Source organism: Chinchilla lanigera, unplaced genomic scaffold, assembly GCF_000276665.1.
Source record: "Chinchilla lanigera isolate Chin_1 unplaced genomic scaffold, ChiLan1.0 scaffold00093, whole genome shotgun sequence".
In the NCBI taxonomy this organism is placed as follows: Eukaryota; Metazoa; Chordata; class Mammalia; order Rodentia; family Chinchillidae; genus Chinchilla; species Chinchilla lanigera.
In genome coordinates, this window is record NW_004955494.1 from 8,197,337 (window position 1) to 8,209,429 (window position 12,093).

General features: G+C 40.8%; 1 protein-coding gene across 5 annotated transcripts in view; it reads right to left on the minus strand.

The window, feature by feature from the left end:
* LOC102021022 (multidrug resistance protein 1-like) overlaps positions 1 to 8,957 on the minus strand; it is a 77,472-nt gene extending 68,515 nt beyond the window's left edge. The window contains exons 1-3 of one of the 5 annotated variants that reach the window (XM_005405512.2): positions 8,885 to 8,957; positions 8,342 to 8,412; positions 3,785 to 3,824 (exon numbers count right to left, since the gene is read on the minus strand). In XM_005405512.2, the coding sequence (XP_005405569.1) occupies positions 3,785 to 3,824; positions 8,342 to 8,406 (105 nt within the window). In that variant the 5' untranslated portion in view covers positions 8,407 to 8,412; positions 8,885 to 8,957. Of the gene's footprint in view, positions 1 to 3,784; positions 3,825 to 8,341; positions 8,413 to 8,598; positions 8,673 to 8,852 lie in introns of those variants that run through there. The other 4 variants (XM_013505033.1, XM_013505034.1, XM_013505036.1 and 1 more) reach the window with 4 other exon arrangements.
* Positions 8,958 to 12,093: the final 3,136 nt, after the last annotated feature.

Here is a 12,093-nt window from a genome sequence, read left to right on the forward strand (position 1 = left end):
GGGAAGGGAAGGGAAGGAAAGGAAAGGAAAGGAAAGGAAAGGAAAGGAAAGGAAAGGAAAGGAAAGGAAAGGAAAGGAAAGGAAAGGAAAGGAAAGGAAGGGACGGGACGGGAAGGAGAGGGGAGGGGAGGGAAGGGAAGGGAAGGGAAGGGAAGGGAAGGAAAAGGGAAGGGAAGGGAAGGAAAAGGGAAAAGGGAAAAGGAAAAAGGAAAGGAAAAGGAAAAAGAAAAGCAATTAAAGAGGAAAGCTGTTATGGCTGTGTCTAGACATCTCCCCAAAGCCTCATGTGGTCATAAGTGGGGCTTTTCAGAGGTGCCTGGATCTAGGATCTGTGATTCCAGGACCCAGGGTGTGTAATTGCTAAATTAGTCTACCGATTGGTTTGGCATAGTTCTGGGTGTGGGTAATGGGAAGGCTCACCCTGGGTGTGAGTGTCACCCACCCTTATGGTGGGTAGCCCGGATAGAATATAAGGGACAGAAAGAGGGTGCTGTCATTGCTTGCTGCTTCACTACTTTGCTGCTTGCTGCCTGGATGACTTCTGTCTTCTGCCTGACCTGAACTGTTCCCTGTGTGGTACCACCCTGCCTGGGAGCCAGCCAACTACAAACTGAAACCTCTACAAACTGAGCCAAAATAAACTTTTCCTCCTTTAATTTTAGGTGTTGGGTATTTTTTCTCAGCAATGAGAAAAAGTAACTAAGATAAAGGTCAAACCTTGAACTAATGAACACTGTGGTGAAAGATGGATAGATCGAAGTTTACATATCTAGAGACGGAAGCTGTCTAGGCAGATGAGCCCAAAGTCCTCCATCCACAAGTGAAAATGACTGAGTACAAGTGGGTAGTAAAACCCCAGAGGTCAGAGGAGTTCTGACCATTCATGAAGGAACTAAAATACTCAGCAGAATAACTGTAACACAGGTCACTGAAGTGCAAGCAATCATAAAGCAAAGTCCTCAATGACAAAGGAGTAATTAGAAATAGGTGGAGGGTACCTCTGAAAATATGTAGAAGATAGTGTAATTCTGCAGAGAGAACTTGAAAGAGAAAGAGGGTTTGCATAAAGATCAAAAACTTCTTGGAAATGATTGTAGAACTAGAGGACTGTCAAAACCATCACCTAGTCCTAGAATAAAAGACTGAGGAAGTCTAACTTCACAGCCAAAGAAGACACAAGTAAAAGCGAAAGAGCTGGGGTGAAAAACCAGTGCACCGTAACGTCACAAGGGCCAAGGGAAGAAATAATCTGGTGGATAATGTTGAAGGCTGCTGAGAGGTATAAATGAGTTAGTAGATAGTGAGTAGTGAAGAATCTCGCTCTCATTAGAAAGACCCCCACACACAAGGTAGGTCTCAGCTGCCATCAGGAGCTTGAATTTGGGGAAGGTTACCACTACTCACACTAGTAAGTGTGACCAAATTATTTGTACAAACAATGTGTTTATGCCAGACATAAATCCTGTCCTTATGTGTCCAATGTCTTTATGTGTCCAATGTGTTTATGCCAGACATAAATCCTGTCTTTATGTGTCTAATGTCCTTATGTGTCCAATGTGTTTATGCCAGACACTTGCTGTCCTTATAAGCCTGGAGTTTTGATACATGCTGGACAGAAGGTGCCTTCAGAGTCATCCCTTAGTAACAATGTTGGGCACTGAGGGTCTGACAAGCTTTACTGATACACAAGGTTTCACGCATTGTCACAACTCACTTCTGGGAAAACAGGTGTGCCCAGTGCTAACTCCACTGGGAGTGTGTGCCTGGTTTCTGCTGGATGTCTTTTTAGGTGACACTCGCAGGTTGTACTTTATATTCTTTACAGAATACAGGGTACAGAGTGGCAGTATCATGGCCAGTGAAACTCATCTGAGGTACAATAACTACTAATTGAAAACTTTCCCAGTATTAGCTGCCAGCAGGATACTGAGTCTTGTCAAGACTTCCTAAAGTGCCACAGAACCTGGGGTTCATGGGCATTCTGGCACATGGGTCTTTGTCTTAGCTAGAAGTGGTTATTCATATACACTGCCAGTAACATCACCATGCACCATTAAACTTGCAGATGATGTCTTTGTCTTTACAGGTTTTACATACATGTTAGGTTCACATTTAGTTTTTTGTATTGACCGTTCAGGTTGAAGACGTGAGAAAAGCCACCTTAGCACCTCCCCGGGAGGCTCACAATGAACTGCATCTATCCTAGCCCTGCTGCATGTCCTCAGCAAGTTCATGCCTGGCCTGAGTTTTTTCATTCGTAAAGGTGTCATGGTAACAGCATCCACGTCACACAGAGTTTTCAGAGTTAGGTGACTTTGAATAGCATCACCAAGAACAATTCCTGGCACATTGTGCTCTGTGAGTTTTATCATGGTTACCGCACATTCAAGCTCTGGATTTATACCCTTCTGTGGCCTGTTATGTTACATTTTCTAAAGCAATAGAATTCTAGGTTTAAAAAAATTTTAACCTATAAATAAGAGAAACTAAAGTATAGGGCTGAAGGCTTAGCTCAGTGGAACAGTGTGTGCTCACCACGCCTGAGGCCCCAGGTTCAATCCCCAGCATGCATACACACAAAAACAAACAAAAATTTCCAGAAGATAAATGTTTTCTCTCAAAATATTTAAACAAATAAATCAGACTTACATAAAAAAAATCCCTTCTGGGCAAGAATGTACTAATGGAAATAATCTTAAATGAGCACTGTCAAAGGATGTTCAAACTGCCCTTCTGTGAATGACTGAGCCCTTGGTCTCAACACCCTGAAACTGCAAAGGAAGCATGCAGAACAAGGGCTGTGGCAAAGTCACGGCAGCACAGGAAGGTGAAGAGGATGTCAGACAACCACAGAGTTCTCTGCAAAGGTCACATGGGTTGTTTTCCCTATCCACACTGACTTTTATACTCCATTTACTAAGATCTAGCTCCATGACTGCCTAACTACTTCTCACCACTTAAAAAGATGTCCAATATGTAACGAGTGAAATGAAAGTGTGTGCTGCAAGATTTAATTGTTTACGTGATCTCCTGGGTTCCTAGACAGTTCACGTAAATTCATGTAAGTTTATTCACTTAAAAAAAAAGGAAGTAAAGATCCAGGTAGAGAGGCAGATCATCAATAACCACCCTCAACCACAAAATTCCTGTGTTATCCCAAGTAGAGTTAAAAGAAAGATTCTAAATAACCACCATGGACCTAGAAAACAGAATTAAGGTTTTCAACTACTAAACTTTCAATGTTCAGCACAGAGGAAAACAGACATACACTAAGTTACAGGAATGCATAATCCTCTCGTGCCTTTTATTATTATGGAAGCTTGAGACTCTGACCTTGAACATGCCAGGATTTCAGAGCTATTTAAGACAGCAAGGAGGGGCTGGGGATTTAGCTCAGCGGCACAGCTCCTGCCTGGCAAGCCCAAGGTCATGAGTTTGATTCCCGGTACCGGAAAACAAAAAGACAGCAAGGAATATAGCAGCTTCTTTTATCAAGGTGGCAAAGACTATCCCTAGGAAAATGTCTCTAGGCAACAGATTACTAACAACATAACTTATCAGGAGACTATTAAAGTAGTCATCAAGAATGATGGCTGTTGGGATGTAACTCTCATGGCAACTTATGATAAGCATTTCATTGGAAATAGGCTAAGCATGAATGATTTTTGGATCTCCATTGCCATATTCTTTAAGAAAATATTATACCAGGTAAGATGTCTCTTTTCTATGAAGTAGAAGTCAGATTTTCAAATTATTCTGTATAGTAAATAAATTCACAACTCACCATTGCAAACACACTGACAGTTGGTTTCTTTTCCTTTTTACTGAAAAAATAGGAAATGAATCATTGAAAATATTTACAATTACAGAAAAATTTTAAATTACCAAATTAATTTATAGACTGTATTATGTAAAGACAAAGGAACATGTCCATAATATAGTATTTGGTAAAAATAAGTTATTAGTAAAGTATCATTTATGAGCTTTAAATATAAGTAGATTTATATACATCTATGAAACCTGCATATGTGCTTATCACTAAGTATAGGGATTTCTGGAAAAATATTTTCTTCCTTGGGTCTGGGGTATTTTCTAGATTTCAATGATGAATATACAAAGCACATCTTTGCTAATGAGAAAAATACATACTAAAAAGTAATTTCCTATTTTTATTCCAAGTGGAAAACATTCATGGTCCCAGAAATCAATCTGTTTAATTTCCATCAAGGTAACTCTAGTAGATATTCTATCTACCCCCTAAGAATTATTCTTAATCATTATCTCTACGAATGGAGAGCAGTGGGGATCAGATCTTGGGCATCACTAGTTGAAGATAAAAACTAATTAAACACTTAAGAGCAAATCTAATTTTGAAGGAATGTCTGGAGCCCAAAGAAGACCATTATGGAAATAAATGGAATCTAGAAGAACTATGACTGCAGAAAGATGGGGAAAAAACGGTCCTTCGGTATAAAAAGGCCAATTATTATTTGAGCCCAGATTCAATTCATTTTAACTCAGTAACCCATCTTCTCCACCGCATGTAAGTGCCATAAAGGATATGAACACAAACTAACCAGAGCACTCCAGCCTCATTTCCCGTACATATAAAAAGACTACTTCAGACATGAGCAGCACTATTTTGGCACAGAATTTTAAATTCACCTTGGTCTTGGTTGTTTACATTAAATGAAGTCTGAAGAGATGAAGAGATTTCTAAAGAAAAGGAAATCCAGGGTTTATTCCCTTTGGCTTTGGAGTGATGTTAAATCTGTGGAACTGTGCAAGAATTTCAGGCCTAGTGCCAGCCTGTCCTTAGTACAGGCGTATCCCCACACCAGGATGAAAAGATGGAAATGGACATAAGTGACTGAGCTTGAGCTCCAAGGCAGTTATTTTGTTAGTTACTTAAAACTGATACTATATTGAAGAACTTATATATTTTAGACAGTGGCTAAGTAAGCACTTCCCACACATTATCTGTAAACAAGTCTCAGAAAGGCACATTTTTGTCCTCTTAGAGATGAGAAAACTATAGAAGAAAAAAAAAAAAAAATTAACTTGTCCAAGGTCCAACTGCTGGAACAAAGCCAAAATTTAAACTGCAAAGTCTGCTCCCTGAGTACCAACCAAGCTGTATGGTGTGACCTCTAGTTTGTGAGGCACAGTACTGCACTGCATGGGAATATACTTTCGCAGGAGTCTCACACCTACTACATGCTTCACATACTCATCAGCAGGAACCACAAAGCCTACAAAGGCAAACCGCTCACCAAACATCATTCTAATAGTTTTTTCAAACACAGATACTTTAGAAACTACTATTATCCCACCATTACGTACTAGCATAGCCCAGGCCTCTTTCACAATCTGAAGTTAAAACAGGCAGTGTTCGTTACAGACTAAAATCAATGGTGATGCGGCCAGCAGGAGAGAAGCACTTGCTTAGCATACAAGGTCCAGTGTTGGATCCCAGGATCACAAAAGGAAGTAAGATAAATCATAAGCACAATTTAGTAAGTACTTACAAAAAATCTCTAGTTTGAAAAAGTTTGAGGGCCAATTATAAAAATGAAGATATGTATAGTATCAATTTTCATTACCATCTCCCACTACATGTATTCAGTAATTCTGACTCAAATACACCTAACTGTTTGTACCTTAACAAGCATGGTACTTAATCTACAATGTCAGAAAGGAGAAAAAAAATGTAAAAATAAAAGGTATACTATCCATTCTACTCTCTGGAGTCTTTATGCATACATGAAAAGTTATGAAAATTTTCAAATCAACAGAAAAATTTAAAAAGTAGTATAGTGACTACCCATATAATTCACTTAGATTTATCAATGACTAACACTTTACCATACTTTTTCTATATAAGGAATTGCACATTAGCATTTTGTTAATATTCTGCTAAACCACTTAAATGTAGGTTGCAGGCACTAGAGCAATCCACATGCATTCCTACCTCTATCACAGCTAAGAAAATTAACATTAATTTTGATATTATCTAACATAAAATTCACATTCAAATTTTCTGGAGTACTTTCTATAGGTATTTTTCTTTTTGTACTCTAATTTTGTCAGAGTTCTAACTTTATATTTGATAGTTATTTTTGTTAAATCTTTCAACCAAGAAGTCCTCCCCTTTTTCTTTTTTTAAACATTGACTGTTTTGAAGGAAAAGGAGCAGTTCCGGAGCATACCACATTTTGGATATACCACTTTCAAAATGAATACAAATGGAGATGTACAGAAAATGTAAACTACACCCTATAATGTAGGAGTTACTATAAAAAAAATGTGAACTTACTTATAACTTTACTACATGTAGAAGTTATTGTATCTTGGTTATATCATGCCATGAAATTTTACAAATTAACTTCACCTGTTACTTTTCATTTTAATATTCACTTCAGAACATTTTAAATTAGAAATACGACTCCCATTATATTTCTACTGTATAGCACCAGTTTAGCAGCCTGATTGGATTCACCCTAAATATTGTGATAACTTGATAAGGACTTATAAAGAAATGAATCTGATGCTGGCAAAAATTAAAAAAATGGGAAGGGAAAAATAAAAGAATTGAGATGTGTTGTGTACATGTACCAATTCCCCACAATGCGTGTAATCATTAAGTACTATGAACATATACTAATAAAAATAAAAATTTTTAAAGTGTTTTTGGGAGCATACTGTCTATATGGTGTTGTACATTCAAATCTTGTCACGTATGAGCAGCTTCCTGGTCTTTTTCTGCATGAGTGAAGCTAAGTCTGAGCACAAGGTTGAAGCACTAACTGTAAACTTTTTCACTAGAAAATTACACTCTCCTTTGCATTAGTAAGAATTGTGGAGACAATTATTAGATACTGCTTTTCTCTGAACAGTTTAGGAACTACTGACAATTGCTTGAATCAATTCCATCATTGCCTCAATCAATTACAGTGGACCCTCAAACAACAATTTGGGTTATGACCAGAATTTTAGTTTTAACTTGGGACCAAAGTCTTGAGTTATGACCTGAGTGTCGGCCACTTGTGCTTCCAGATGGTCTCAGATACAGATTTAATCCTTAAAGCGTTCTGGAAGGAACATGACAACATCCTTTCCTGTATGGGGTTAACTGAGAAATCCTGGGCCAGTGTCTCTCTAAGGACACTGAGATCTTCCTGTATACAAGAGAGGAACTTCAAAGGTTGTATAGAGGAGCTGGAGACCTCAAGTCACAGCTTGCGTTACAACCAACCCTCGGATCAGATTGAGTTCCTAAATCAAGGGTCCGTGGTATGACAATGCAGGTTCCCATAGCACAGCAGAATTGTTCTGTGAAGAATATTCCTTTATTTTCTCTACTTGGCACACCTTCTCAGTTCCCTTCCTCTCACAATATTTTCACAGATCCCTCAACTGTACTGTGCTCAGTATCTCATGGTAAATTATGGTTTTTATTTTCTCTTATGCTCAACTTGTCCTGGACTTGGCCAGTGGAGGCCCCTTCAAGCCCCTGCTCCCGTGTCCACTCCTCTCAAACCTACTTCCTTCCTCTGGGTCCTAAGGGACACCCTGAGCTTCTTTCCAGGTCTGAAGCCACCTTCTTCCCCACGGGTGCTCCTCTATTCAGCGAGGAACGGTTTATAAAAGCTGAGTTCTGGCTGGAAGAATGCTTCTTTCTGATGTCCTTTTTAGTGACCTGAAAACCAACCTTACTTATTTCTACATTTGTATTTTTTTCTCTTACACTGAAAAGCTTGGTTTCTACTTCTATTAATAAGTTTACTAATACATTTTATCTTACAGTGTACATTATAATTTTCTATTAATGATGAACCTATGAAATTAAAATTTTCTGTATACACTGTGATCAAAATGTACTTAAGAAAATTATTTTCTCTCTGTCGTTCCATTACCAACTTTATAGTCATGTCCAGTTAAAACGAAACAAAAACAACTGAAGTGTAACTTTGGCCTTCTGTGTTCCTCTGCCACTCCACAAACAAGCCACATTTACGCGGCTGTTTATCGGAAGGAAGATACTGGACCACAGAGCAGAAAGTGGGTATCACGAGCAACACTGCTTGTAAAGCAGACGGTAACAAAACAAAGAAGGATGTGCGCTGTCTAGGTCCAGAAAGCTGCGGAAGAGCCTCACGAAGACCCAGGGAGGATGTACATGCCGGGTCCAACTCAGCCAAGGAACTGCTCTAACCAGGGGACCGCATGACTTCAGTAACCGTTACCCCCAGCCATCGCTTATTTCTGCGCTGGAAGCTAGAAAAAAACGACCCCAATCCCTCAAACCATGTAAACTACGAAAGCTAAACAAACCCTTTACCTTTTCTTTCTGGGCTTCCAGAAGTTCTTCCCGGCTTTTCCACCGGAGTCCCCATCCCCATCCATGGTGACCTGCGGAGAAACCACAGCGCACAGCTGCAGGCGCCAGGAGACCCTGCGCCCGGGTCCCCAAACTCCCAGGAGTGAGCGAGCCCTCGCGGGGCGGTGGGACAGGGCCCCACCCGCGGCCCCGCCGATCCCCCTCCCGGCGCCTTCCCACGGGCAGGGCTTCCTCGATCCACCGCCTCCAGCCGAAACCTGGAGCGCTGCGATGAGTGTGGCCGGCCGAGCAGGAAACCGCTGCTCCGGAGCTTCTGTAGCGACTGGAGGGCGCGGGGATCTTCCGCACCCTGCTCCCTGCTCCTTGGCCCCTGCCCCTTGCCTCCTGCCCCCTGCTCCCGGCACCCTGCACCCTGCACTCTGCACCCTGCACCCTCCGAGCGTGAACCCAGCTCGGGAACCTGGAAAGACTAGACCTCCGGGGGGAGTCCCCTAACTTCACGCCCACCTACTTGGGCTATTCCTTTGGGATGTCCACTCAGACCTGGATTTGGGAAGCAGAGACTCGGACCTCAGCGGAAAGCCCGGCGGATGCGAACCTCTGCCTGCGCTGTGGGAGCCGCTGGCTTCCTTTATAACCCGGGTACTGGAGCGGACGTGCGCGGTCCACGCCCAGGGCGGGCATGCTAGGCGCTCAGCCAGGCCTCTGGGATTGCTACCGCCCAGGGGCTGCAAGGCTGGGGAAGTCGCCCCAAAGGTTGGATCTCCCGAGGGACCTTCTAGCTTCGGTGGCCCCCGCTGCCAGGGAAAGAGAAGTGCACATCGACTGAATCATCAGTGCACAACTTAGAGCGGCGACTCCACAGGTCCGCACACGTTTGCATTGGTAGAAGTTTATCCAGTGTAGATGTAAGAAGACTCCCTGGCTCGAGGGTGGGGAAGGGGACGCCTGTTTGGCATGACATCTAATACAGTTAATAAAACAACCTCAGACCTTCTGGTTTTGTAGTAAATCCCCTTTCCTAGCAGCACGTTTTAAAGGGCTAAAAGAATCGTTCTGCAAGTCTGAGGTGTGTAGGGTGTTTCAGGCACTGTACACAGCTTTTAAAAAAATATTAATTTTATTGGTACACTTTTGATATACATAATGGTCACATTCATCATAGGGAATTTGTACCTGTATATAATATAACTTGATTCTTCTTTTTTCCCCCATTGCCATCCCCTTCCTTCAACCCTTCTTCCCTTCCTTATTTACAAATGCTTTGTTTCCATTTTTTCCTTCCACTGTTTTTTTCTTCTCCCTTCCTTCCCTCCCCCTTCCACTCTCCCTTGTTTCTCTTCCCGTTTGAACATTGTCTTACTACTTCCCAATATCTATCATCCATTTTGATCCTTATTTACTCCTTTGGTTTCTCACACAAGAGAAAAAATGTGGTGTTTAAACAAATGTGTCTGATTTATTTCACCTAAAGGAAAAGTCTCAAAGTGCACCTATATACCTCGAAATGTCTCAAGTTTATCCTTCTTTATGACAGAGTAGTACTCCATTGTATATAAAAACCACATCTTCCTCATCCATTCATCATTTGATGGGCATATGAGCTGTTTCCAAGATTTAGCTATTACCAACTGTGCTTCTATAAACATAGGTTTGCATATATCACTGTGGTAACATGCTTTTAACTCTTTTGAAAAGATACCAAGAAGGGGAATAGCTGGGTCAAATGAAACCTCTAATTTTAGTTTTTTGAGGAATCGATATACTTATTTCCACATTGGTTATACCAGTTTACACTCCCACCAACAGTGGAGAAGAGTTCCTTTTCCCCGACAGCCCTGCCGGAATTTGTTGTTGGTTGATTTCTCCATGATAACCATTCTTTCTGGAGTGAAGAGGAATCTCAGTGTTGTTTTAATTTGCATCTTTCCAGTGACTATTGACGGTGAACATTTTTTCATATATTTATCTGCTGTGTGTATTTCATCTGAGAAGTGTCTATTCACTTCAGATGCCCATCTTCGATTGGGTCTTTAAACTGGGGGGAGGCCTGATTTTTTTTAGTTCTTTATATAGTCTAGATAAGTCTTTTATCTGAGGAAGAGCTGGTCAAATTTTGTTTTCCATTCTGTGGGTTGCCTCTTCACTCTGTTGGTGGTTTCTTTTGCTGTGCAACCCTTTTTAATATGATGAGATCCATTTTTCTTTCTTTCTTTTTTTCTATATAGTCTTGCTGTACAGTCTAGGTAGATCTTAAACTTACTCTATAGCCCAGGCTGGCCTCAAACTAACAATCCTCCTGCTTTAGAATTTCCTTGAAGAGAGCTCAGGACATTGAGGACACTGCTACTTCCTCCATCTGCTCAAGTTGCTGATGAGGCACAAGTGTGGAATGGGCATGCGTGGCATGGGAGTAATGATGAACTCAGGGGTGGGATACAGGCCACTTTGGGTCAGATGTGGTAGTTAGTCTGTCCCACAAATTGGAGTTCTATGTGATCCCGGGAGTGGGCCATCACAATATTAGTACCTCTGCTAGCATTAGGTACATTTGAATTGTGAAGGGCTGGTGAAGTTTGGTAAATTTCACTTAAGAATGAAGGATGCTCAGGCATAGCCAGGACAGCCTCAGGTATTTCTGTAACAGTTACTTAACACAGGCCTGTACAGTGCCTATAGTCCTAGCTACTGAGGAATCTAAGGTAGGAGGATCCCAGGAGTTCCACACAAACCAGGACAACATAACAGGACCACATCTCAAAAACAAGTCATTTTCCAATTGTTATCCAGGCAATTCTTGTCTTTTCATGATTGTATTTCTTTACTGCTTTAATAGAGGATGATAATGACCCAGAAACTAAAACACTGATGAGCCCATGATCCTCAAGTGGGGATTCCCATGTGAAAGAGACATCCAGCAGCCTCTCTGTTCAGGTGAGAAAGCACTGAGCAATGACAAAATGTGGTTTTATCTGAAGCAAAACCACAGTGCATTAGTGCAAAAGCAGCAGGTTTGGGTATTGTCTCTCTTCTCAGCACAGTGTGGCTCCGCACCTGAGACCACAGTTCTCTCATCCATCATCAGCAACCTACTTAGTCTTTAAAGCAAGAAATAGAGCTTCCAGTCACACAGACTGTAAAACCCAGGTCAGCAGGGGACCTCTAATGACGTCTTGCATTCTGAGTACTGCAAAATCACTATGGAGCAACAGTTTCTTTACAGAATAGTATTTTCTGTGTCACCTACTTTCCTGTTCTATTGATACTATAGAAAAAAGTGTATCGTTTGTATAGCTCTAGTAAATATAAACTCAATGATTCTATCTTGGGAGTAGATAGAGCTAAAAAGTTATATTCCTAACCCTGCTAAAGTAATCTTTTAAAATTGTTGAATGAATGTAGCTATTAATCTTGTTCAGTAATTTGATGAAAATGTCTACATATAAGAAGTTATTTAGTAAGTGCTGGAGAGGAAGAAAAAAGGCTTAATACTTTAGGTAGCCTCTTGAAAATCAAAAACTAATAGCATTTAATTGTATCTTGAGATTTTTACAAGCAAAACATTCTCAAGCACTGCCATCATACAGTCTACCATTGAAAATTTCATAAACATTTTCCACATACTGTATATAAATATATACCACATGGTGCAATTGTCATTCAGTACAATTTGAGTTAACACAGAATATAAACACAATGAACAAAGTTTAGGTTTAGGCCAAAAACTTACTGCAATTTTTTGAAAAGTAACT